General features: G+C 44.6%; 1 protein-coding gene across 1 annotated transcript; it reads right to left on the bottom strand.

Annotated features, from left to right (window-relative positions):
* Positions 1–477: 477 nt before the first annotated feature.
* On the bottom strand, positions 478–26704 carry LOC133345575 (uncharacterized). Its single transcript, XM_061556479.1, has 6 exons — positions 26556–26704; positions 23223–23263; positions 18787–18916; positions 15537–15670; positions 12880–13064; positions 478–1658 (listed from the first exon to the last, which is right to left on the bottom strand). The coding sequence occupies exons 3-6, from the start codon at positions 18876–18878 to the stop codon at positions 1398–1400; spliced, it is 672 nt and encodes a 223-aa protein (XP_061412463.1). The 5' UTR covers positions 18879–18916; positions 23223–23263; positions 26556–26704; the 3' UTR covers positions 478–1397.
* Positions 26705–27692: the final 988 nt, after the last annotated feature.

The raw sequence follows: 27692 nt of genomic DNA, 5'->3' as shown, positions 1-27692 counted from the left end.
TCTTGGCAATTGGAGCTTCTAAAACAGAACCAAATTTGACTATGTAAGAGCCTATCTATATTCACATTTTCTTTACATGGGAGACCTCTCGTGTTAAAGAAGAGCTACTTGAGTGCCATGGTAGCAGAACATTCCTCAGGCCAATACAGTCAAGTGTCCCAGTTGGTATGAAACATGTACAATTATGCTTTTTGAACAAATGTATTGTTTACCTATGTAGAATTGGGTTGAAGACGTTGAATGTATAATCTGTTTTAATAGCTTAAGGTAATCCGTTTACTTGCCAACTGATGCACGGACTCCCAGACAAGAAACGTAACTAATTACACCAGTGTGTGTGTGTAAAAGCTGAAAATGAGCATGGCTCATCTACAACCAGGATAGTTTGACTCTAGATTATTCATAGCTAGATGAATATGGCAACATGTACCAAGTGATGATGCGGAGGTCGTCCAGGGCTGGTCCTGTATCCGGCAGCCTTGGTGGTGCCAGGTGGGCGTCCAGTGCTGGTTCTGTAGCCTGCTGCCTTGGTGGTGCCAGGTGGGCGTCCTGTGCTTGTCCTAAAGCCCGCAGCTTTGGTGGTACCAGCAGGACGGCCTCGCTTTCTGGTTAACAAATAACAAACCCAGCTCATACCTTGTGGCATATTGCATTGGCAAGACCATGGCTTCTATTTACTTCCTGGAAATTAATGCCTTATGTATTTTCTACTTAAAGATTCAAGGTAGAATACAATCAGCATCTTAATTAATATATTTGCACTGCCCTTATTCAATTATATTTGGGTTAATCTGAATTTAGGTTTCCCAAATTACCCTTTCGCACCCGTAATTTGAACAGAACTTTGACAAAAGTCATGGCTACATAGCCAGCTGATCAATTACACGAATCACTCATTATTTTGAAGAGCTTCTTGCCAAATACCTCGCAATGTAAAGCACACTTTTAATTGAAAACGAAATCAATTCTAAGCTGTCACAAAGAATCGCCATGGAGGTCCAGTATCTCTTTGTAAGTCACATTTTTTTCGAGCCAAATACAGTAAACCCATCAAGGGCATATACACAAATAAATTAACCCGTAAAAAAAAAGTTTTTCACTATAAATCCTTTATATGCGTGGCGGCTGGAGTCCTCTCATCCTCTGGTTTGAGATGGCTGCCACCTATGGGTCAGATGATTGCCTGCCACCATTAAGCAATTGGTAATTAAATATCATTTTTTTTTTCCTAAAAAGTGTACAATTTAGAGAAAAATTTTCACGAAAATTGTCACGCACAACGAGTCTGTGTGGAAAATGTCAGCTCGATTGGATCACGGGAAGTGGGTTAAAAAACGACAGAAAGATTTGCACGGTCGTAAGCGCGCAAGCAAGCAAGTGAACTTAATATAAAGGATTTAAAAAAGAAGGGTGACCACTTGCTTGGGTGTGGCTGTGGGAGATGTAGACTTCTTAGGAGTGCGAGCCTTTTTCCCAAGTGGAGTCTGTGGCTGTGGCTGGTGTTGGTGATGTTGCTGAAGCAGCGATGGCGGAGGTGGCATTAGACCAAAGTCTCCGTTCTCTGGTTGGTAAGCGCTGGCAGCCATCAACCCGACCTGCTCCGGCACCGACAGCCGGGACCCATTCTCTAGGCCAAAGTCCCCCAGGAACCCCGCCATCTATATCACGTTTTCAGGTGTTGGGGGGGAGGGCAGCAAGGGTTTGGCAAAGTGGGAGAGAAACACGAGTGGAGATGAATACGTTATTGTAAACAGACTAAACATTTATTTAACCAGGTAAGGCCCACTGAGCTATATAGCTTTTTCTTCAGAAGTTTCTTTGCCACAAATGATAGTTCAACTAAGTGGTTTATTATGCCGGGAAAAAATGCATAACAGCCAAATACAGTACTCTCAACGCATGTTGTTTCAAAATGTGGAGGGAAAACCGGTGGACCTGGAGAAAAATCCACGCGACCACGGGGAGAACTTGCAAACTCCAAAATATACAGGCGTTAGGGTCGGGATGGAACCTATGACTTCTTGCGTACCAGGCTGGGGAGATAACATCTCTCCACCACGGCCCATCTGGAACCAGTGACTTCAACTACGCTTCCTGCACGCATCCGAATTGTATAAACTTGGATTTTTTTTTTAAAACCCTTGTTGAGATGTCGCGTACAAAGGCACGCCTCGATAGTTCAGTTGACTTGGTATCACAAACTAATTGCAGGTTGCATAATGCAGTGTACTCAAAACTAAATTGTACACTGCAAGAGCACATTGTAGAATCGTCTCCAACTACTACAGACCACATTTTTACAATAAATTTAAACACTCGCTAAGACATTAATCTAAATATTACTTGAGTCACCACCCTGCCAGCCAGCAGAAAGCTACAAGGGGCTACACGTTTTAGGCAACGAGGTCGACTAAGGGGAACGAGTTCTTTCCTTTAAAGTGTACATTTAATATATCGCCCTTTATTCTAAAGGGTTATTGCCCGAAACATTTGCATACAGCAGTTTATGTTATAGGCCGGTGCTGAATTAGGATATTGATCTGTGCACGTTTGCTATCGGAAACCATGAACGTCCTATACCATGTATACAACACAGTACATACTCAAGTAGTGCAACACGTCAACGCAGCATTTAAAACACGTGTGTCCAGGACTAAGCAAACGAAACACATTTAATGCACTTCCTGCCAATGCTACATATATGTTGCTCCACGGTACAGTACTAAACATTACAGCAGAATAAACCATGTACGTATCGCTACCAGCACGCCTCCTGCAATACCCGTCACGAACAGATGACTTTGATCGCCTCACTAGAAAAGAATAACAATCTTCAATGCAATTAGCAGATGCAGTAAAAAAAAATAACAGAACGTAGCAAACACAAAAGAGTCTCAAGTCGACACGAGTGCGACCTCCAGCGTAGGCCTCGGACGCAGGGTGTCGCTGCTTTAAAGAAACGCGTTCAATAATAAAACCCAACCACCTTCAGTTGATTCATTAATAATTTAAAAAGTCGTCCATTTGCACTCTGCTGCTCCGTTGTTGAATATCGCCGTTACCTTAACACCCCCCGTCGGTCATTAAATCTCTTCTAATCGCGACTAAAGCGACGAGGCCTTCACCAGGCCCCGCGCCAAAAACACAAAACCCCTTCGCCGCCTCCCCGCACAAATCGTTCATTTTGACAATTCCCCGTCGATTAAAAAAACACACACGAAACGGGTTCTCACCGAGGCTACAGAGGCAATCGACGTCTTCTAAAACTGCACTTTTTGCCGACACGAACCCCCTAAAGGCACGCGAACCAGGAGGTGCGCGATGATTTACGCGAATCGCGAGTCGAGGCGCCGCGGGCCCCGAGGCCTCGACGAGGAGGCCGCGATTTGCTTGCGGCGGACAACGACTTTGCGATCGTCAACTACAACAACAGCAATGTTGGGCGATTACAAAACAACAACGACAATGAAATCGGCCGCAAATGCGTTTTGCTAATACGAGTAGTAATAATAATAATAATTAAAGAGGGAAAAAATCCACCACCACCAGCAACCGCACGTAGTCTCCACCTTCTTCCCCGTCCGCCACCAACGCCCCCCCACCCCCCTCGTAACGACGCCCGCCTCCACCAACATCATCACCGACGATGGTGACGATACCATCAGCAGCATCATCATCATCAGCAGAAGCATCATCATCATCAGCTCTCCGTACCGTCCTCTCATTCCTTGCACGTCTCTTATCGAATGCAACCACCTCCTAGCGTGGCGTCCTCGAGCACTGCCACGGGCAGTGCTTGAGATGGTGTGTGTGTGGGGGGGGATGTGTGTGTGTGTGGGGGGCAGAGGAGAAGGTGGTGGTGGGGTGGGGAAGGAGGAGAAGAAGGAGGGGAAGGAGGAGGGGAAGAAGGAGGAGGAGGGGAATGAGTGAAGCGGCTACACACAAACGCGAGCGCCGCGGCGTCCAGGCCGTGGCAGTGAAGCAGCAGCAGCAGCTCAAGGCGGGGAGTCTCTCTCCTCTCCTGTGTCTCCTCCTGTCTCTCCTCTGTGTCTCCCCCTCTCCTGTCCACGTCTTCCTCTCCTCCACACCAACACCACCTCCTCGTATTTTCTCTCTGTCCCTGTGGTAATTCTCTCGTCTCGCTTTGCCCTCCTCCTCCTCCCACACACCCCCCAACTTTGCCTCTCTCTCTCTCAACGTCTTCACCGTCCCCTCCCGGAGAAGCCTTTTTTTGTCCCTTCCTTTATATTTTTATATATTCTCTATTTACCTGGGGGTTCTTACAAGGCGCCGGGAAGAGACAGGGGGGTGTGGTGGGTTGCCCCGCAGTGGTTACAAAGCGTGCGAACCTCGGTAGCGAGAGCGGCGGAGTGCGGGAGGGCGAGAGGCGGTGGGGGGCGGGGAATGGCAGAGGAGGAGGAGGGGCGGTGGTGGTGGAGTGGTCTCCCCCCCTTCTCCTCCTGTGGGTTGTGTGGTGTGTGTGTGGTGTGTGTGGGTGTGGTGTGGGTGATGTGTGTGGTGTGTGGGTGGGTGTGTGTGGGTGGTGTGTGGGTGGTGTGTGTGTGGTGTGGTGTGGGTGATGTGTGTGGTGTGTGGGTGGGTGTGTGTGGGTGGTGTTTGTGTGGTGTGTGGGTGGTGTGTGTGGGTGTGGTGTGGGTGATGTGTGTGGTGTGTGGGTGGGTGTGTGTGGGTGGTGTGTGGGTGGTGTGTGTGTGGTGTAGGTGTGTGTGGTGTGGGTGATGTGTGTGGTGTGTGGGTGTAGTGTGGTGTGTGGGTGGTGTGTGTGTGGTGTAGGTGTGTGTGGGTGGTGTGTGTAGTGTAGGTGGTGTGTGGGTGGTGTAGGTGGTGTGTGGGTGGTGTAGGTGGTGTGTGTGTGGGGTGGGTTTGGGTGGTGTGTGTGGTGTGCGTGTGGTGTTGGTGGTGTAGGTGTGTAGGTGGTGTGTGTGTAGTGTAGGTGGTGTGTGGTGTAGGTTTAGTGGAGGTGGTGTAGGTGGTGTGTGTGTGGTGTAGGTGGTTTAGGTGGTGTGTGTGGTGTGTGGGTGGTGTGTGTGTGAGGTAGGTAATGTGTGTGGTGTAGGTGGTGTGTAGGTGGTAGGGGTGTGTAGTGTGTGTGTGTGGTGTAGGTGGTGTGTGTGTGGTGGTGGCGTGTGTGTGTGGAGTAGGCGGTGTGTGTAGTGATTTGTGGTGTAGGTGGTGTGTGTGGTGTAGGTGGTTTATAGGTGGTGTGTGTGGGTGGTGTAGGTGGTGTGTGTGGGTGGTGTAGGTGGTGTGTGTGGGTGGTGTGTGTGTGGGTGGTGTAGGTGATGTGTGTGTAGGTTTGTAGTGCAGGTGGGGTGTGTATGTGTGGTGTCGGTGGTGTGTAGGTGGTGTGTGGATGCGGTGTTGGTGGTGTGTGCGTGTGGTGTAGGTGGTGTGTGCGTGCGGTGTAGGTGGTGTGTGCGTGCGGTGTAGGTGGTGCATGGGTGGTGCAGATGGTGTGTGGGTGGTGTAGGTGGTGTGTGGGTGGTGTATGTGTGCTGTACGTGGTGTGTGTGTTTGGTGTCGGTGGTGTGGATTGTGTGTGTGGGGAGCGGTGGTGTAGCGGTTAGCGCGCTGCGCTATGACCCTGGCGACCCGGGTTCGATTCCCTCTCACGGCCAACACCAGTGACGATTATCTGAACCGGTCCTGGGCCTCCCCTAGGTCGACTCAGCCTGAAATTAGTACCTGGTGCAGTGTGTAAACATCGCCACTGGGGAGACAAAGGCGGTCGGGCGTGGTGCTGGCCACCCACCCCCTCGTGTACCATTCCGGCCTTCATTGGTGCTCGCTAACAGCACTACGGATGGCCACATGGAATGTTCGAACACGCACTGCGGAGGAGAGGCTGCCACTCCTCTGTCGGGAGCTGGACTGGTACCGCTTGGATCTCTGTGGCATTCAGGAGGTGGACAGTCCTCTACTCGGGGCAGGAGACTACCAAATAACAGGGAGTGGCTCTTCTTCTGAACAAAAGATTGAAGGGGGCGTGGAAGCGTGGCGGTAGGTGTGGGAAGCTGTAAGCCCCAGGATACTTTGGGCGCACCTTCCCATCAACCGGAGGCGAGCAGTGGTGGTTGTGGTTACTTATGCCCTCACCGAAGACGAACATCCGTGGAGGGATGTAGGCAAGGCCGATGAGCCAGATGCCTTCTATGGCCTCCTGTCACAGGTGCTGGCTAAAGTGGCCCCTCGGGATAGAGTCATCTTGTTGGGTGACTTCAATGCCCGAGTTGGTCATGATGCTGGCACCTGGTCTGGAGTGATTGCTAGACATGGGCCAAATCAGCTCAATAACAACGGTAGGAGGCTGTTAGATTTTTGTGCAGCCCATGGGCTTGTAATTACCAACACGCTGTTCAGGCATCGGCGCATCCATACAACATCATGGATGCATGCCGGGTCCAGGCAAGAACATCTGCTGGACTACATAGTGATGGATCAGCGGATGCGGGCCCATGTCCTTGACACCAGGACCTACCGTAGAGCCGATCTGCCCTCTAACCATCGATTTGTCATCTGTAAGATGCGCCTGCCATTCTTCCACTCCGGTGGTGGGTGTACACCCAAGACCCCATTCCAACGTAAGGTGGCCTGGTTTCAGCTAGCTGATGAAAGTTGCAAGCGAGAATTTCATCATCGCTTGCGGCTGGGATTGGCATCATCCTCCACTCCTCCAGATGTCGAGGGTAAATGGGCGAGGTTTATGACTGTGACTCATGCAGCTGCAATGGCTGCTTTGGGTACACGTTCCAAACCTCCCCAGAGACCCTGGCTGACAGAAGAGGTATTCAGGATAGTTGAGAAAAAGCAACAGGCCCACTCTAATCATCTACAGCATCCCACGTCAGAGAATGAGGAGGCTTACCGCAACCTTCGCTCGGAGGTTCGGAGAGCTGTGAGGCGCTGCAAGGATGGGTGGTGGTCGCGGGGGTTGCTGTGGAGATGGAGTCTGCCTCAATGGCCCCCGATCACAAATCCCTATTTAACGCCATCAAAAAAGTAACCTGCATCACCACACCTATTACCATAATTAGGGGAAAACGGTGATTCAATCTCTGACCCCCAGGAACAGGTTTGCAGATTTGCTGAGCATTTCTGTGAAGTCCTGGGGGAGGGGAAATCCCTCAATGGGAAACATCGTGGGACAAAGTGGGGACGACCCTGCGGAGGCTGCGGTGCCTCAAATATTTGAAGAACTCACCCCCTGTGAGTGGCTGGCTGAGGTGCCATCTGTTGAGGAAGTACTACAGGCGATCCAGAGTCTGAGACCAGGAAAGGCACCGGGCAGAGATGATCTCCCAAGTGAAATGCTGAGAAAGGGTGGCGTTTGCGTACAGACTGCCCGGGAAAGGTCCTGGCAAGGATTATTCAACATGGCCTTGCTAGGCACGCTGAGGAGAGGCTTGTGGAGCCTCAATGTGGTTTCAGGAAAGGGCGGTCCTGCACGGATGCCATATTTTATGTCCGTCTGCTACAGCAGAGGTGTAGGGAATTCCAACAAGACCTACATCTCTGTTTTATTAACCTGGTCAAGGCCGATGATACCATCAGTAGGCCTGGGCTCTGGATTGTTCTTCGTGCTTTCGGAGTCCCTGACCCTCTGCTCACGATCATTAAGGGCCTTAATGATGGTGAGTGGGCCCGGGTAAAACTACTTGGCCGGGAGTCGGAGCCATTCGCTGTACACCTTGGGGTGCGACAGGGATGTTCTCTGGCTCCCACATTATTTAACATCTATTTGGACCACGTAGTTCGTGAGGCCTGCAATAGCTGTACCCAAGGAATTTCCATCTGGTACAGATATAATGGGAGGCTGATTGATGCCCGGGTGCGGTCAAGGGATGGCTCCCTATTGCTCAACCATGTTATGTATGCCGATTATCTGGTAATTGCTGCTCACTCAGAGGAGGAGTTGGAGGCGCTGCTGCTGAACCTGGAGCACTAAGAGGTGGGGACTTACCATCAGCCCCACCAAAACTAAGCACCTGCCTGGGTATTTTATACCATCGGACACTCCACCCCCACAACTCCAAATTGGTGATAGGGCAAGTGTGGAGAGAGTGGAGAGTTTCCCATACCTGGCCAGTGTGCTCATGACCGGCTCCGGTTTGACAGCAGAGGTCTCACTGAATCAGTCGAGCGGTATTATCTTTTCATCGGTTGCGTAACGCTGTGTGGAAGCTACCTGGTCTGTCGCGCCGCACGAAGCTTCAGGTCTTCTCGGCCACAGTCATTCCCTCCCTTCTCTACGCTTGCGAAACGTGAACCCCCCCTAATGGAACATCTTCGCCAGTTAGAAACATTTAGGCTGGCCTGCCTACGATCCATCCTGGGTTTAACCAGGCTGGATTGTGTGAGGAGCTCACATATCCTTGAAAGATCTGGACAAAGTCCCATCGGGAGCTCCTCCGGCAGGCAAGGCTGCGTTGGCTGGGTCACGTAGCCCGCATGCCCAGCCACCGCATGACTAAACAGCTTTTGTTCGGCCGGATAGAGGGGCCAAACGGGTGCGGCACGGGCTAGAGAAGAGATGGAGTGATGTGGTACATGAGGATGTGGAGCTGAGTGGACTTACCAATGACTGGTACCAGCGTTGTCAAGATCGGCTTCTGTGGAGGAGGCTCGTGAAGGACGCTACTGTCGCCCTCCAACAACGGAGGGTGGAGGAGCGACGCTCACAACAACGAGCGGAGCACCGGGTGGCTAAAGCACAACCGGTTGGCACTGTAGGGGGTACAGGTGGTGCATCAGCCAGTCATCTCAGTCAGTCGACCCGTGGCACCTGGGTCTGCCCCGTGACCTGCCAGCGGGCGTTCGACACTTCACGTGGCCTCAACGTGCACATAGCCTGGCACAAGCGTCGTGGTGACGTCACCGCCACTTAGAGGTGAATAGCGGTTGTTGTTATGTGTGTGTTTTAGGTGATGTGTGTGTGTGTAGTGTAGGTGGTGTGTGTGTGTGGTGGTGTAGGAGGGGTGTGTGTGGATAGTGGTGTAGATGGGGGTGTGTGGTGTGTAGGTGGTGTGTGTGTGGGATGTAGGTGGTGTGTAGGTGGTGTGTGTGTGGTGTGTGTGTGGTGTGTGTGAGGGGAGTGGTAGTGTAGTGGTTAGCGCTACACTGCGCTATGAACCCTGCTCACGGCCAACACCAGTGACGATTATCTGAACTGGTCCCGGGCCTCCCCTAGGTCGACTCAGCCTCAAACGAGTACCTGGTGCGGCGTGGAAACATTGCCACTAGGGAGACAAAGGCGGTCGGGCGTGGCGCTGGCCACCCACCCCCTCGTGTACCGTTCCGGCCTTCATAGGTGCTCGCTAACAGCACTTGGCCGAACAGTCTGTTCAGGCTATACAGGGGGATCTTTGTGGTGTGTGTGTGTTGCACTACAACAGCAGAGTATTTATACTGGAGAAATCCGATGAGCTGTAAAGCTCCTTTTTTGTTTAACAGATATCCTGTAAGAGGCGGGTAAGAACGTTTCATACACCAACAGCAAACAATAAAACAAAACCACGACAGTTTGTACAAAGTACAAAGGCAAACAAATCGTCCAAAAATATACTCCGAGTTCGACTCCCGCTCACGGCCAACACCAGTGACGATTATTTGAACAGGTCCTGATCATCCCCTAGGTCAACTCGGCCTCAAATGAGCAGCTAGTGCGATGGTGTTAAATATCGCCACTAGGGAGACAAAGGCTGCCCGGCGTGGTGTTGACCACCTACCCCTTCGTGTACCGTGCCAGCCTTCATAGGTGCTCGCTGACAGCATTTGCCCCACCAGTCTATTACAGGCTATATGAGAGAACTTTGTCTTCATGTAAACGTTCTTAAGCCCTCTTTTATATAACGACCTCGATGTTTTACTCAATAATTGAACATATTTTGTTGATTTTGTTTGTTGTTTTAATTTATGTTTCTGGGTGTTTGTTCCGCACATTTATTTTCAGGTTTGTGTAATGGTTTTCGGCTGCCTTTAAAAATTTCGGAATTGCATTTTTAGGTTTTTTGCATTTAGTGTTCCGTATTTTTAGCTGTTTGTGTTATTGTAATGTTTAATCTGAGTCTTTTATGGTTTTTTTGATCATTTGATGATAGGCTCCTCTCGGTTTTTCAAATGATTCACAATTACAGTACACGCCGTCTAATTTTTTAAATTTAAATTCAATCTCTAGACTTCTCAACTACATTTTTCCGTATGCCAAGTACTTATATAATACATTTGTTGCTTAAATGTAAGCTGCACGTGTTTTTCTATTCTTAATTGTTGACTAATGAATTGTGTTCTGTGCAAATCTTGCACATGGCAGCAATAAGTTCAGAAGCTAAAATGCAAGTGTCGAGGTCTCGTGAGGGCTTCAGCTATTCCTCCTATGGCACCATTCGAGTACAGCATGCACAATCTTATTTCGGTTTTTTTTCTGCTTACTTTTCTAAATGAAAAATAATGACGTTTTATAACCATTGTCAGCGCTATCCTTTTTTCATGGGGGGTTTGCTCTGTAGGTCAAAGTTATTGTTTTTTTTTCCATCTTTAAAGTGTGCTTTTAACTGTGCTTTCTCAACTATTTTAACAAGTGTTAACTCCCATTAATACCGTACAGTACTGTTTTTTTATTTCACTATGTTCTCTTCTTTATGTCCCTATATATAATTATTTTATCTCTTCCTTAATTTCGCTATTATTGTTAATTCACATTTAAAAAGAACAAATACTTTCAATTATACCGCTCGATACAGCTGAAAATGGAAAGCTATTTTTAAGTTATTACTGATATAACGGAAATAATAATTTCAACTTTGTAACGTGCTGCACGGTATTCGCTCACTCTCGTAGAGAGAGAGAGAGAATGACTCAAAGAGGAACGAGGAGGAACCACAGACAAGGAGAAGGCAGCCAGGCAGTGGGCTGGTGCCAACCGTTGCCCAAGATCTGCGGCCTTCTATATACAGTACAGTATTCCATCCCTCTTCACAAACTTACTATCCGCGATTTTAGCTCCCCGCGAATCGCATTATGGACCTCTACACGACTGCAATGAGAGAGAGATACAGTGTTTGAGAGAGATAAAATGTTGAGAGAGATAGAGTGATGTGAAAGGATGTGATGCGAGAGAATATGAGGTGAGAAAGTGATGAGATAATTTTCAGATATTTAAACGCTTATGTATGAACGTATCCCTCACAAATAATGAGGGAATACTGCATTGAGGTGTTACATCTGGGAGGAAACTGGGGCACCCAGAGAAACCCTCGTGTGCGAGGGGAGAAACCCTTTATATCTCATACAGACCGAACAGGTGGAGTCCACATTTGTTGTACCGCCTTCGCCTGGCAAGCTTCACAACCTTTGTGTAATTCACCAACCCTCGTCGCCACACCACTGGGTTATAGGTGTGTACCACCACTGCCCGGCTACAAAAATACATCTTTATTTCAATGCATTATCGTTTACTCATAGAGGTTGCATTTTAAATATCTCAATTATGTGAAACGAACTCTCAAGCATGGTCCAACATTGTAGGAGCACAAATAAAATGTGACCAGTGTAATGTATTTGAATGTTGTGCGTAGGTTTGCTTTAGGTGCACGTGTGCTGTGCATAAAGTAAACTTGCAGAAAATATTGCACCATCATGAGCAGTCATTCTCAATCAACTGCTGGACAAAGGCATCCTGCTGATGCAAATGAGTAGATTCCTGTGCACCGACAATCATTTCAATCTCATAATTATCCTACTTCTAATCACGACGTCTCATATTTGGCTATTTCATCATCGGCCTTCCCCTTACGCGTCAATACGACATTGCATTTGTCAATTGATTGATATCTCCTCAATCAACATCAAATGGAAGTCCACGTGTGTTGTTTGTTTTTGTTACAACATATATCTTCAAATGATGTTCTTATATCTGTATGTGTCCTTTGAGGTATCCCAGGCTTGCTTGTGACTTGTAACACGTTGTGGATTTGCAACATTCGCATTGTGAGTGAGCACATTCATAACCATCACTTGATGGAAACACATTAAATTGACTTCATCTTCACAGGCACAAAAGTAATAAATAACTCGGTCCTCCAACAACAAATCAACTTGTTGACCACACTGTGTGCAGTTTCACGTAAATACTCATTTTGGCACTGCATCATGTTATCTAGCAAAACAATGTGCAGCATTTGTAAATTCATTCTGTGGTAGGAAGCAATTTGTAAAATAGGAAAATGATCGTCTGCCCACAGTTTGTAAGTAAGGAGAACAAGGCTCTGGATAGATGGAAGACACCCATCTAAGCATGCATCATGGGGACAGAGGTAAATAAAGGGTAAGCACATGATTCAAATTCCCATTAAATGATTATTCTCCCACTAACACAGCTACATTCCCAAATGTGCTCATCCTGCATTGTCCTGGCGTTACTGAGAAAAGCGTTAACGATTCCTTATACCACACATTCTATTTCATGTAACATGAATACTGTACAGTATTAATACTCTACCAAGACGATCTTTTTCATGATATTTGAACCTCGAAATTTGAATGTGGGTTTTTATCTCTATGATTTTACTGTATATTCAAGAGTCATATATGCACCTCTGATTAGCATGGTTTGGCTACGTAAGGTGCAAAATAAGTTCTACATACATACATGGATACAGTATATTTAGGAATGCTGTCATATGTGTTTTGCATGATGTCTGAATCCTGAATAAGCTCCCAGAGCATGGAACAAAACGTCAGACTTCGTGTACAACGACGTGCAATACAACTAGAAAACGCATCGGGGGAACTGTACAGCACAACCGCAAAAACGTGTGCAGTCAATTAAATGGCGCTTGCGAACAGTGGGTGGGAGCTCACCTGGACATGGCGATGGGAGAAAAATACTTCTGATCGGTGGTGCGAGCCATCCTTCCTCACACCAACAGCATCGGTGGCTGTGGGCAGTGCGACGGTGGTGGAAGTGGTGGTGGTGGCGGCGGCAGCGGTGGCAGCATCAGGCCAAGGGGGAATGCGCTGCAGGGCATCTATCCAGCTCGTTGCACCTGGAGCAATATGGTTGTGTGGATTCATGGGATGTGGTTGAGAAACCAATCGCCCGACCAACTCTACACGTTCAGTTTATTTCATGCTCAGAGTGACAAGTTAATACGTGGATTCATTGTGGAATTTGTATACAATTACATATACAGTATGTACGAATGTGAAAGCTTAGCGCTCTCTGCACGGCAAGTGCTAGCGAGGTAAGGGTGGCTGTGCTATGGGTGATGGCACTGCCGTGTCCCAGTGTGCTGTGTTTAATAGGTGTTTGCTAACACTACTTGAAAAGGTGCAACATTTTATGGGCTGCAGGCCATGTGATAACTATAGGCTGGTGGGCTGCAGCTTGCTGCTACAAGTGTTCATATTCCCAGCCGCCTCACTTGTGTTCAACCTGTATGTGTGTTAAATGCCATGAATTGCATTTAACACACATACTTTTCGAAATGTGGTTTCAAGTTTGAATGTGGTGTTCTGGCTTGAATAGGTATGGGGTGGTACTTATCTCCTGTTGAAAGCTTTGAACTTTTGTGAAATTTCCACATTCCTTTGGCAGAGGTAAGTTTATCCATAGGACCTCCCACCACATAGTGCTTGATTAATCAACTCCAGAGGGATGATGTGCCAAGTACATTTCCAACAGGGAATTGAAATCATAACGTTCCAGTTGCTTGAACTGCTGTGCCACTTAGCTATACTATTGTACACACGTATTTTTTTTATTTACATACTCTGCAGTGTATAACGCACTTTAGTTCAAACGGGGCATGTTGCCATTGAAGCGCAATTTTTGGGAAATATATATGACTGCTGGTTTGTATGCCCGCAATCAATGCTCTTTGGGAATGGAAAATACAAGTAGTCCTAGATGCTCAGATGTCATTGCTGCCACATCAAATTAATTGGCATCCTAGACCCTATTAATTTTACTCTTGTACCTGCACCTGGGCAAAAAAAAAACACGGAGATGTACACACTTGGAATTACAGCGAGATACTTAAAGAGAAACACATGGATTGGAGGACAAAAACAAGTTCCGGACATTGTATTGACTTTAGAAAAGGCAGTACACGTTGCGAGAAGGGATGATGGCCGGTGGTCGAGACTAATGATGGTGTGGCAGACAAAGGAGTGAACATGCTCAAATTGTTTGCAGGAACTAGAGGGTTTGTTACATCTTGAGACCATAACAGATGGTGACAGATTATTGGAGACCTTCATCCAGTAGTGGATTGATCTTGGCTGATGATGACCTGCACCCTGGAAAAATACAGACTCCAGCTACTCACTATAGAAACATTAGCCTGTTTAAATGTTTTCAATGGAAATTGAAGCCATTGTCACTTTTATGTTATTTATATATGCAGTCTATACATTCAAAGAGTATTTGATATGTTGACACGTATGGGTCACATTTGACCATGCTCAATTATAGCCATGACACTCAAACCACAAAATAATCTGTGGTCCCTTGATTTTAGCTATGAGTAGCAGGGAGCAGGAGGGCAATACAGTGAGATGGCTCCAGTGGTTAAGGTTGCCCAGGGCTTAATTTTAGCCAGAGCTGTGTGTGGCTGAGCTCCGAAACATATTTCCCCCCTGCCGAGGTCTCGAGAGTTGGGGAGCCCAGAAAAATAGTCCATGAGAAATCAAGCCCTGGGTGTGTTCCATCAAAAGGTGACCCATGTCGGAGGAATGATGCGAGGAGAGGGCTTCTGGCTGGGGCTTTCCAATGCGGTCTCTTGGCCACTCTGCCACCGGCTCACACCAGTTTAAATGCATTGTTTCTCTCTCCTGCCAAGGGCAAAACTGCCTTATAGGGTGTATTATGTGGGTTCCTGTGCATGTCAGCAAAGGCCCTCCCATGAGGCGTGCCAAAATGAAGAAACAGAAAAAAACCCCACATTGGGAGAGGAAACTGTGGCTGACTGTACAGCGGATCAGGCGCTCAGCCATACTTGAGAACGTTTGTGCTTATCGGCGGTGCAAAAAAGTCACAGTAGCATTGCACAACAGTTCCATGTTATGCAGAACCATAATATATTTTTGTATTTAGAACATTTTTAATTTCTTTTTCAAAACATTCCATTGTGTTTCCTTAACTTGTGCTGACAACATTGACGGCATGGGCTAGAGTTTCATTGCATCTTTTTTTTTAGTACTTGGAAGAAAAAAAAAGCACCCATAGTTGCATAAGCGAGCACGTGTATGAACACACACGCCTGAAACTTCAGTGGCACTCTTAACTCACAAGTATGCCGCCGCCATGTTTTAACGCTTCTTCCAAATCATTCCGTCGCGAGAATGGGAAAGGGCCAAACTTTTTAGTTTTACAACCAGTAACTTTGTGGAATTTTGGAGTGACCGGTAAAGCGGACTTCCTCAGTCCTGCCTAGAAAAAAACCGTAATGGTCAAACGAAGCGCGCCCACTCTTTAGTGGTGGTGAGAGGTGGTGGGGGGAGGGATGTCATCTTACCTTGGCAGTGTAGCCCCGCCATGCACCTCTGGCCGACCCCTCCCTGCGTTGCTGCTTCTGTTGCTGCTGCTGCTGCCGCCGCTGAAGTATCAGCGTGTTGGAGCCTGTGGGTGTGGCCCCAGTGAGAGGCTAACCTGTCGGCAAGGAGGGAGTTGAGACCACACACAGCAAGGCGGGGGGAGGAGGGCTTCAGATGTCTTGTCACATTTAGCTTGTCTCCGAGGGCAGATTTTTGTTTGCTACGTTTTTTTGCTAGGGGGTCTGCCGATTTGCTGCGAGTTCGTTTGGCTCTTTTGACACCTCGCCTGCCCAAACGACCGACCGCCCACTACTGTTTGGGGCAGAGGGGTTGGATTTAAACCCCAACTGAAAGCCAGGCAGGAGCTTGAAAGAACGCAGCTTCCTGGAAGGGGATGTCAAGCCGGAAAAAGGGTTCTACTGGCAGATTTGTTTCGGTCTCCAGTTGGCTGATTTTTGAGCAACGGATTTTGCTCCGACAAATTTTTTTTTAATGCAAATGAATTTGGGAGGAACTTGATGATGTGCAACTCACTATGGGGACCTCATTTGCCAGTAAAAATATGATAATTGGTTCTTTACCCTTCTATCTGGCACATTATCAGAGTTATGTCTTTTGTTTGTATTTATGACTGCAGGTATTGCGGTCTATGCAAACATGACTCCTTGCAAAAAGGTGTCAGTTTTGTTGCCAGATAGAAGGGTAAAGAACCAATTATCGATGTGCAACTCAGTTTGGGTGCACATTACATTACATGGCAATTTGTTAGAGCAAAAAATAGAAATAATCAGTTGCATAATCACATTATCTAAACAAAATGTAGTATTGTATTAGCTTTGCCATTACAGTAGTTTAGAAGCATTACAAGTACGTTTGACGTATACATTACGCATATGCGCAGTCGAGCGTAAATAATCCCATTTTCAGCTTCATGATGGTGAAATACCTTATTCAGTCTGTAGGGAATACATTTTAATGTATGGCAGTTATAAGCTGTGAACATGACATTTTCATACATTTCCACTTGCAGTATAAAAACACATTTTTTTTACCCACAGTCATACACACATTAAGCACATATCGTGAAAAAGCAACTTCTCTCAATCGCTTGGTAGTTTTGTCTCGTGATGCTATAAATGCGTTGCACACGTGCAACTATGTATGCTGAGCCTGTTTCCTCTTGCCCCGCAAAAAAGTTCCACGACCTTTTTTGATGTTGCTGAAGCATTCCTCAGCCATTACAGTTGCTTGCATCACTACCCACAATTCCTCTTCTCTGCCGGCCACAGCCGATTGGCTTGCCACATTGCCTTGAGTTGGGCTCCATGCCAGGGGCAGCCCTATCCATAAAAACCTTGTGTGAATGTGAGTGCTATTCTCATTTGGGGTGTGTACCACGTGCAAGGCTTTGCCGGAGAATTGTGCAGACGCCGGGGACTTTCCAGTATTTGTGGGATACTGGAGAAGAAAAAATGAAAGTGAAATTCATAAGGTAAGAGCCGGCGAAATGTTATGAATCTTGCATCTATTTTGGCTCACGTTTGACAACAGTTCGCCGTAATTTAGGAAAAAGTGAAATTGATCGTTGTGGGGAGGGGGGGGGGGTTACACATGGATTATGGCAATTTTGAGAGAAGTCTTTTAATAGTTTTCTTCAATAGTATTTTTAATAAATAAATGTTTTAATGCTAACTAAACCACGTTTTTTTTATCCCCATAAATGCTTAATAGCGTTGATACTTTTACAAATTTACTGTAACGGGAGTGTAATTGGGGCATTATTCTTGAGGAATGAGAGTCTTGTTGAGATATGGTTGAAGCGGCAGGGTGCAATGAAAATGTGAATGTGTATCAGCTTACATAGCAAAAGTCCCAAGAGATTTAGCTCAACTGGTCTAATGGCAATCTTCCTAGTTGTGAAATACAAGTGCAAATCCCCAACAGGCTCAACTTAGCCCATCATCCCTAAAGGGGCAAATAAATTGATCACTGCCTGGTTGACATAGCATAATTTGGTAGAAAGATAATGATGGTTGTTCTATAGATAAATATATTTTTTTATACTTTTGTCCCATTAGTTTGGGTTGATAGTTTTTGTCCTTTATCTCCAAGCAGTCTTGTCCTGGACAACGTCAAATCTTCCACCAAACTTCTTCATGTCGTTCAGCATCCTGAATCACTTTTTTTCTGGGTCTTCTTCCTAGTCTTTGTCTCGTAGCCACTGGGGAGCGCTAGAAATTGGGCAACCTCAAATAATCTTCCAAATAATAAGTATCAGGTATAATTTTAAAGGTAATTATCTACGGTTTTAGAAAACATAGCTTATTTATGGAATCATTTGCTAGTTTCATACGGACAGAACTAATTGCACCATCACCATCCAAGCGTAGGTGAAGAAGTCTGGCCATCTGAGTGCATCTGACACTGGTAATGTAAGACAATGTCTCGTTTGCCAACAAAAATGTTTTCTCCCTGACATACTCTGCCCATGTGCAAAGCACTTCATGATCATCCTATTGACTACCGACATGTCTTTGAAATGCTTAAGTGTACGTCTGAAATCATGGAACGGCCCCACTCGATATTGTACTACTTGGGCAACATATCCTGCGTCTTGTCTTCTCACATGACCCAGCCAACTTTGTCGATACTCGCCCATCATGGCTCCTACTGAGGGCTCAATTTCTCACTGGATATTTTCCATGTCACTGATCGGCTGGAAAAGGCACATGCCTCATAACCATTGCCATACCAAGAGGTATATTGGATGTGGTGTGCCCGGTGTGGTCATATTTTCTGGATCGACAACTCAGACAGACCCAGACTAAATGAAGGTCTGCTCCTACTGTTTTGTTGCAAAGCCGACCAGCTCTCATGCAACCAAGTGTCAATATTAACTTTTCAGCGGTGTCAAATAGCTCTCTCCTCCTCACTTGGCAACATTCTAACCCAAAAGTAGTTTCTCGCCTAATCATAGTCTTAACATCGATGGATAGATGAGTCTCTGCCAAAAGAACTTGGAATTTCCACGAATGGTTTCAGACTTGCAATACTTTGAGCACCGTCCGGTGCCCGTGTGAGTATTACGTGTGCACAAATAAAACTTCGCTTTAATGTTTTTTTCCCCCACAGTTTTCCATATTACTGTACCGAAAGGCACTTTTGGCTTGGAGTGAAACTAAATGCCAACGAATGTCATATTTTGTGACTGGTGTCTTGGAATGCCTGTACTTGTTGTGGAATCTGCGCGCGTTGGCCATGAGCTCTTTGCGGTTGTGTGTCCCGAAGGCTGGTGAGACGGAGGGCGAGGCGCCGGCAATCATTGCAGAGGCATTGCCGCGGGGCCACCATTTTGCCAAACCTGCTCACAGGGGTGGTGAAGACCAAAGGAAAAAAGTGAACATTTAATAAACTTAAAAATAGATCTTCTCCCCATTAAGGAGAGTGCATACTGCGATGGCCTAAATGTGTATGTGTATGCATGTCATAACTGTTAGAGCGGAAGTGCAGTTGTTGGTACACTGCTCTACAAACACACTGATCCGAGTTCCATTCCTGACCATGGCTAACATCAGTGGTGAATATAACACAATGGCTTTCACGACCAATATTATCCATAATATAGGTATTTTGGGTTAGATTGCGTAAATATAAATGTGTCGCTAAACCCGCCACCACCTGTCGCCTGATGAAGCTAGTTGTAATAACTGGCGAAACGTCGTTACTCAGTTTGTAAATGTTGTGGAATTGCTCTCCAACACGCCGGTGTGCTGTACTAGTCACGAATTTGGCATGTTCTATTTACTTGACAAACTTTACAAATTGTCTGTATTAGGTGGTCGCAGGTTTAATAACACATTGTGACTGGTGTCTTGGAATGCGATCTAACCCAAAAAAATCAATATTTTCAGTGGTGAATCTCTGCACTGGTCTTGGGCCCCCCTAAGTGACTAGGCCTAAAATATTGAGATGTGTAAACATCAGCACTTTGGAAATAAAGGTGCCTGGGTGTGTTGTTGCCCACATCATCCCATCATGCACCATGGTGACCGCATCACCCCTTTTATCGCCGTACCGACCTTAATAGGTGCTCACTAACAGCACTCTCCCCAACAGAGTATGTAAGCTATGTAGGAGAATATTTTTTTTGTCTTCTAATGAAACCCTCTTGTATGATGCGTACACAAGTGTATTTGTGGTTGCTAGCCTAGTGTAATGATTACTTTAATTGTGAAAGTGCATGAACAGTGTTATTTTATGTGATTGCATTAAGCATTTGTGGTGATAAAGGTGGTCACTACATACTTGCATGATTTGTTTCTGTGAATAGGTTATCACGCATTCCACTTGCTTACAAACATTGTATGCATAACAATCGTGCACTATGAAGACAGATCTTTGCCTGAAATGTCACCGATTATAAATATTTACGACTGTTGTGTTTATTAATGTATGTACGTTGAACTTGAATATTGACTTAAAAGCTTTCGTGACTGCAGGAATTCATATTTTTGGGGTCACGTAGATAGGTTCAAAGAAAATAACAAAAAACTACGACGTTTCGATCGCAACACAAGCGGTCGTCTTCAGGAAGAAGAAAAAACGACGACGTTTCGATCGCAAAGGGTCTTTTCTTGAAGACGACCGCTTGTGTTGCGATCGAAACGTCGTAGTTTTTTGTTATTTTCTTTGAACGTATCTACGTGGCTTTACCGAAAGACCCAAATAATATGTTGAACTTCTTTCGCGCCGTATGTAGCCAACCATGCTAACCCGGAGGTATGCATACTAACAACCACTCGTGATATGTCCTCTGTTTATTGGCTTTCGTGTCACTTCATTGAAGGTGAATGACTTAGTTTACTGCTGGTGAGGATCGTGTGTTTACAGGCGTTTAACATGAAATGTAAAGCATTGTGCAGAATTTCAGTCTGACCCATCATACGTGTGAAACCAATCAACATCAGGGCCGTTACAATCGAGCATAGGCTCGATTGCGTTTATGCCAAATTAGTATTTAGTCCTTTCAGAAGATCATTATAATTTAGATCAGTCACTTACAATAATTTGTGCCAAATTATATCTCTATAATAAAAAAAGGGTTGACGTACGAATACTTCTCAAATAGTAAATATATATCTGAGGAAATTACAATTGTAAGGCTGAAGCAGAAACTGGATGTAATCACATTAATACAAATATAATAGATGTCTATCCATCAGTTTAATTTATGTAATAATACAACAAATGAAGTACAATTACTAACAATTTGGAATCAATATAGCAAATATTGAATTCACACTAAATGAAATGTGTATTTCTATCTCGCATCATGGATATAATTTAAAAAGCCTTTGTATTTTGACTCCCGCAATATTTGTGACATATTCCAACAAAGATGGGGAAATACCCCGGGCGGGAAATTTCTTGGTATAACTTTTACAGAAAATTTTCACGGATAAAAAAAATATTAATCCAGTTTTCTTTTTAGAAACCACTGTCACTGAACACATTCTATAGATTGTGATACATTAGCCCATGTAAGAAGATTAATACAGACCGATTTTTTTTTTATTGTATGGCACAAGTGTTTCGGAAGTATGTTGTAAAATTGTAGTATAGGTCCATGAATGGTAAAGGTATGGATCTGCATTTTCTTGCACACGCCACTGCTGATGGAATGTCCTCTAGAGGGAGCCCTAGAGAGCCCCTCGAGAGTGTATTTGGCCTACTCTTCCATGATGGATGAGGTGGGAGTACTCACCAGTTACCCCCACCACACGTGACTTGCCGATCAACTAACTGCGGAGTTCTAGATTTGAAGCTTTCGTGACTGCAAGGATTCATACTCTTTGTTTTTTTCGGTAAAGTCACGTAGGTAAAAAAATAAAAACAACTAAATTAAATCACGACGTTTCGGGCGCAACACAAGCGTCCGTCATCATGTGTTGCGTCCGAAACATCGTGATTTAATTTAGTTTTCATATATTTTATAAAAAAATTACCTACGGGACTTTACCGAAAAAAACTGAGTATAACTGGGGAGTCCCTGTTCCCGTTTTTCTTATACGGTACTGCTTGGTGGACAGAGGGAAGTGGGTAGGAGGGGGGCGAGATTAAAAACAACTTGCACTAGTTTCAACTGCTGCGCCAGGGGGTTGCATTAATGGTGACAGTCGTATAATTTAACGTATGTAACAATTGAGGGTTCGATTTAAGTATTGATAATTTCCCATATTTTTAGCATCAAGTTTATTGTAGTCTCGTTTTTATCTGTCTCATACAAGTTTAGTTCTTTCCACGGTCCCAACCTGGCAATGGCAAATCGCCTTCATAAAGTGTAAATGTGTCAATTATTCTAATCTCTATGTTTGTCAATTTATTTGCAATGTAATATTCATTATGAAACATCACTTTTACAAGTTTTCAGACAAACTACCATGACATTTCACGCCCACGTGTTAAGTCTTTACATTTGTGTGCAAGCTCTCTTCCTCCTTACCGTCAGCATACTAAGCTGCCAGTCATTGTGCCATACACCTGCGAATATTCACTTTCAGGGCCAAGCTAAGCCATTTCAAGGACACCCGTAAACATTTCATTGTGTTTTATTTTATGTTCCGTACATCGATGATTGGAATGCCACCAATTCATAAAGCTGAAATAAAATGTTCCATATTTTGTGATAATTGTACTGTATATTCAACACTTCCAGTCCTGTGTGAATAATTCACTACTGGATGAAGGCCTCTCCATGCTGTGTTGCTCATGGAAATTGTGTGAACATACTTGACTACTCATAATCAACGTTTTTGGGTTTAGATCGCGTTATTTATAAATGTGTCGTAACCCTTCACTACCCGACACGGCCAATCTAAGTAATAAGTGTCACGTTGACAAAAAACAAATAGTTCACTGCTTTAGCCCACAGGTGTGTTGAAGCGTGAAACCACAACATTTACAATTTTTGAGTACGACGTTTCGGTGGTAATTGCATCCAGCATTATCGGGCAATTCGCCACAATGGGGTTACGACACATTTATAAATAACGCGATCTAAACCCAAAAACGTTGATTATGAATAATATTGGTCGCGAAAGCCTACGTGTTAAACTGATACTTGACTACTGTGATCAGTGTGGGTTGGTGAAGTTGGTTGCCAATTGGGGGGGGGGAGGCTGCAGAACCGGTTTAGATATCACGCGCCACCAATGCGAGGCGTGATTGAGAATCAAACTCGGGGATACAAGGGTGGCCAGCTTCATTGTGCAGGGTGCGAAGCACTGCATTATGCTCCACTCCAGTGTTTACGCCGCACAGATCATCTCCTCGCAACTCTCGTCCCTCGCCCACTCACTTTGGAAACCCTTATAAGCAGTTGCATTTGGAGGCTTTTGCCCCCTCTTTTCTCTCCGCCTGACGAAGACCGCTTGTGTCGCGATCGAAACGTCGTGGGTTTTTTTGCTTTTATTATTTTCAATTTATTCTTAATTTTATTTTGTTTTCTACCTACGTGACTTTACCGAAAGAAGCAAGAATATGAATCCCTGCAGTCACGAAAGTTTAAGTCAAAATGTAAAATCTCAAAGCCAGTAAATGTCATGGTGGGTGAATATCATTGTGACCTATATTAGTAAAGTGCTAATTACAGCAATGTTATTTATCACCTTTGAAATGGGTGTTGCGAATTGGACCCCTGCGGTGGTACCTGCCATGCCCCACAGGAGAGAGGTTAGTGAGAGCATTGTTTTACTGGCGTTATTAACATGTTCATTATATATCTATATATAAAACACTTTAATCAATTGGTGTTGCTAAGTAAACATTCCAAGCTAGCGTTTATAATTGATGGGACACTGGGGGTTCTTGTGTTGGCGTGATAGCAAAAAAAGAGTCGAATGCTACTTTATGAGAACAAGAGTTGATGCTCACTTTGTGCCGTGCAAGCACATGTAGAGTTCTCTGTAATAAGGTACAACACATCCAACGTGCACCTGCCCAATGGTCGACAATATTCATTACGTAAAATAGGAGCTGCATTTTCTCCATATAAGTCTACATTTTGTATACATTTTCAGTGAAGTTGCCACTTTATTAAGTGCAGAAATCATCTTATGGGATGTGTAATGTCTACAAGACATGGTGCCCTTTCTTAATACCGTGCAGTGTGACATTACAGTTAAATGCTCAAGTTTATGTCATTTGTTGAAAACGCTAAGTAGGCTATTATTAGTATGCTGTCATCTCAAACAATGTAAACTGGGGTTGAATTGTAGTATTAGCGTGACAATAAGGATACGCCATTTCATATTTGACATACTGCACAGCATCAAACCTTTAGAATTGTGTACGTATCACAATGTTGTGCATGGGTATTGCCATAAAGGGTGATCCGTTTATAGATGCCCCACACACGTGTCTAATGAGTTTTCTCAACAAATGTTTGAATATTGGAAAAGTGATGGCTATATATTTTAGGGAGTTTAAAAAAAAATATTTCAATAGTGTAGAGGTTGGTGGAGTATCTATTAATGGATCATCCTGTAATCTGGAGAGAGGAAAAAAAATCACCATGTAGCTGAGAGTAAAATGGTTATTTTATACATCCTGGTGTGTAATTTTATTCAGCTGCGAATTCTCCGTACAATTGGCACGCAAGTGGCCTGTGCTTTCACTGTACTCTAATAACAGAATTTTAAATACAAAATGTATTTAACTTTTGGCTAATGGCAGTTTGTGCAGTTAATTTTTTTTAAATAGATCGTCTAAGGTAAAGCTGTAAGGTACAACTTTAATGTTATAGTATGCTTATCTTATGGCCTCAGTTTCTCCAACTTGAGAATGATTCACTGCACGCACTCCAAATTTGAAAAAAGGCCTTCTCAGGATGTTGCCATGTTCTATGAGCCTGCGATACAACAATCCATCTTGCGCCCACACACGTGCTGCTTTAATCACTCATCTTTGTGGTACGTTCTCTCTTCAGCTGATGTGTTCCGCTCATGTCCACTTTTCTTCAGTCAATACGATGTCTCTAACTTGTGTATGCTCTCTGATCTCCGTGTTGGTGTTTTTGTGCCCCAGTGTAATGACAAGCATGTACCTTGCCACCCTTGTTTGCATACCTGTCAGATTTTGTTGTTAATGTATCTGATTAATTTGCCTTAGCAGGTAATATAGATTGTTTATAAACGTTCCCCTTCAGATGCATTGGTATGGTCCTTTTCATTCGTAAGTTCGTTTTTCTAAAGCGATCTAGCCTATTGTTGTCCACCTCTTTATTTCAAGATGATTTTGATCCTGGTCCATTATAAATAATTGCCAGCGGGTGCGCATGCTTTAATCTGTTTTCCAATTGTGCCCCTCCACCAGACATCTTTAATTTTGTCACGAAATTGTATGTGATTTCTAGTAATTTATTTTGAGCCCATATTTGCGGCCTTTTTTTAAAAAAGCCTTTCAACTTCAATATATTACCATTATGACTATCATAATAACCTCTGAGATGGACAATATATATATTTTTTTATCAATCTATGTTTATGCCTTAATAGTTCTAATTTGATTTTCAGAAAACACCTGCTATTGTTGTGACTTCATTTGGAGAAAGTGTGTCTGTTAGTATGACTCGCCTTTTCACATGTATTTTTCTGCACATATCATGAAATAAACGGTAGTTATTCCGGTTCTTGTAAATGGGTAATAATAATAAATATATTTTTTATTTAGAATTTTCTTCGTAAAAGCTTGCGTGGCTACATCAATTTCCACTGATTCATGCCTTTTAATAGTTTACAGAAGGATAGGCAAATTGGTATTTAATACCCATTTATATTTTCCCAGATTCAGATTTATAGTATAAAGATGTGGTGGATGGCAGACAACCCTTTCCTAAACCAAGCTTGCTCATGTGGTTTTAGGCCGATACAGTTTCCGTGTTTCTGTTTCCAGTGGTCTTCGTGAATGATTTATATACACGCGATAAGGGACTAACGCAGAATATGAATGTAATGAAAAACGAATCAATTTCAGAGTGAGGATAAAACGCATTCAGACATTATAGTCAATGATATAAATGCAAAGGTAGGTAGCAGGTGCATTGAGCTGAGGGTTATTCTTAAGTATGCCATTGCGGTGAGAAATGAGAGGTGAGTGTCAAGTTTGCATCCAGCAAGGATATGAGGATAATGATTTTTAAAAAGGCATCTAGGAGAGTGGTGTGGAGCCCAAATGGTGAAATTAGAAATGAGCTATTCTCAATCTTATCTTGCGAAACCCAGATTGTCAAACGTCCCTGTCCTCAACACATTAAAAACAGGAAGTGACCACAGACTGGTGCGATGTTTGTTACAATTCAACTTGGTCAGAAGGCGCAGATAATGCCAGGGAAAACCCAGATACAGTAGTTAACATTAAAAATATGGGTTGGGAGGTAGCCAATTTTAGACGAACTGTAAACATTGAAATTCACGGAGAGAAATTATGATATGCGTGTCACCACTCAATAATGCAACTAAATCGTATGATAGTGAATAATACATTGGAACGGGGGCGGGGGGGGGGCTATGTTTAACAGCAAATTGTCTGAAACTATAGAAGACGTGTTGAGGAAGAAGAGATACAGAAAGAGACTGAGAAACTAAACAAAATATTGAATACGCAGAACGCTGTGAGACGATAAAAAAATACATTTAGAAAATAAATCGGAGAACCAACAAAAATGGTTGTCCTAGCCAAGCAATGTGAGCATGAGAGCTGCAAAAAGATGTTTTTTTCTTAGCCAATCCCCAAATAGAAAAAAAATGAAAAAATAAATACATGGAACCATAAACACGATGTTGCCACAGACCACAAAAACGCTTCATTTTTTTCACGTTAAAACTAAACATTTTCATCTCATTACCGCGCACCGAGATGACCGGGAGTGTGGGATGGCTTATACGCGCGTGTGTATGATATACAGTATAGACGCACACGTACAGAGTACAAGTGAATAATACCTATACGCATTCTCTGTCCGTGCCTGTTGTTGGTGGTGGTGGTGCTGCAGGCTGACTGTGAGGGTTGTTCGGAGCTCGAGACGCCAATCCGCGTCGCCCACCGCCGCTGCTGCCACCACTGCCACTGCTGCCACCACTGCCACCGAGAGGGCTCAAACGCGCATGGCTCAGAGGGCTCAAGCGCTGAGCGCAGCAGCAGCAGCAGTTGCCCTGGCGATTGCGACACACCACCACGCGTTCGCGTGCGCACGGTCGTATATTTCGTGGTAAGTCACCTTTTTTTTTATTTTAAACGTGTGTGACCCATTTTCGCTTCTTCTCCTCTCGTCTGCGCGACGTTGCTCTTCTCTCGCGTTCTGTCGTTCTGGTCTTCTCATGCTGTGCGCGGTGTGTGTGTGTGTGCTTAAATGTGGTGGCTTTGCAGGGTCAATAACACCACCGGTGTTGCTGTATTCGTAACGAATTGGCACGTTCTGTTTACGTGAGAAACCTTACTAATTGTCCGTGGCGGGTTTCAAAATATATTTATATATTTACGCGATCTAACCCCCAAAAAAGCTGCATTACGGATAATGGTCGCGAAAGCCGACGTGTTAAACTGTGCGCGCGCCCCGCTTAAATAAAAGTCAAAGCAATTAATAAGACGATCATGCTAATGGGGCACTGGTTTGTCTTCCCGTAAATCGTTTCGATGGGGTTGCGGTGACCATACGTTTGCAAATGGGTAAAAGAGCCGTATTGCCCTGCTGGGATTTCACCAAGTTACGGGTCACAGAGTCAATTTTAAATCAGCATGTAGAGCAAATAATGCATTGTTATAAGAATACGCTTTTGAACCCTGTCTCTCGGTTCATATAAAATTATCTCAAGTGTCAGGCCATGTGCTTTTATGTCACTATGCTTCTGTGACATATCCAGGTTTGAAATAATGTATGCTTAGATACAGGCGTTTTTGGTTTCATATTGAACATTTTCAGAACAATTCCCTTAAACATCAGATGTAATTGTTCACCCGAGTACTTTCCTTAGGTACCAGACATTACGCATCAGAATGATAAAATCTTACGAGTTGAATGCCCGATGGCCTTGCTGTTTTGGAACACAATTGTCACATCTTTGATTTATTGTGTATCCAAG

This window comes from Lethenteron reissneri, chromosome 22 (genome assembly GCF_015708825.2).
Source record: "Lethenteron reissneri isolate LAM-NWPU_2019-01 chromosome 22, ASM1570882v1, whole genome shotgun sequence".
In the NCBI taxonomy this organism is placed as follows: Eukaryota; Metazoa; Chordata; class Hyperoartia; order Petromyzontiformes; family Petromyzontidae; genus Lethenteron; species Lethenteron reissneri.
This window is presented reverse-complemented; position numbering and strand designations above follow the sequence as displayed.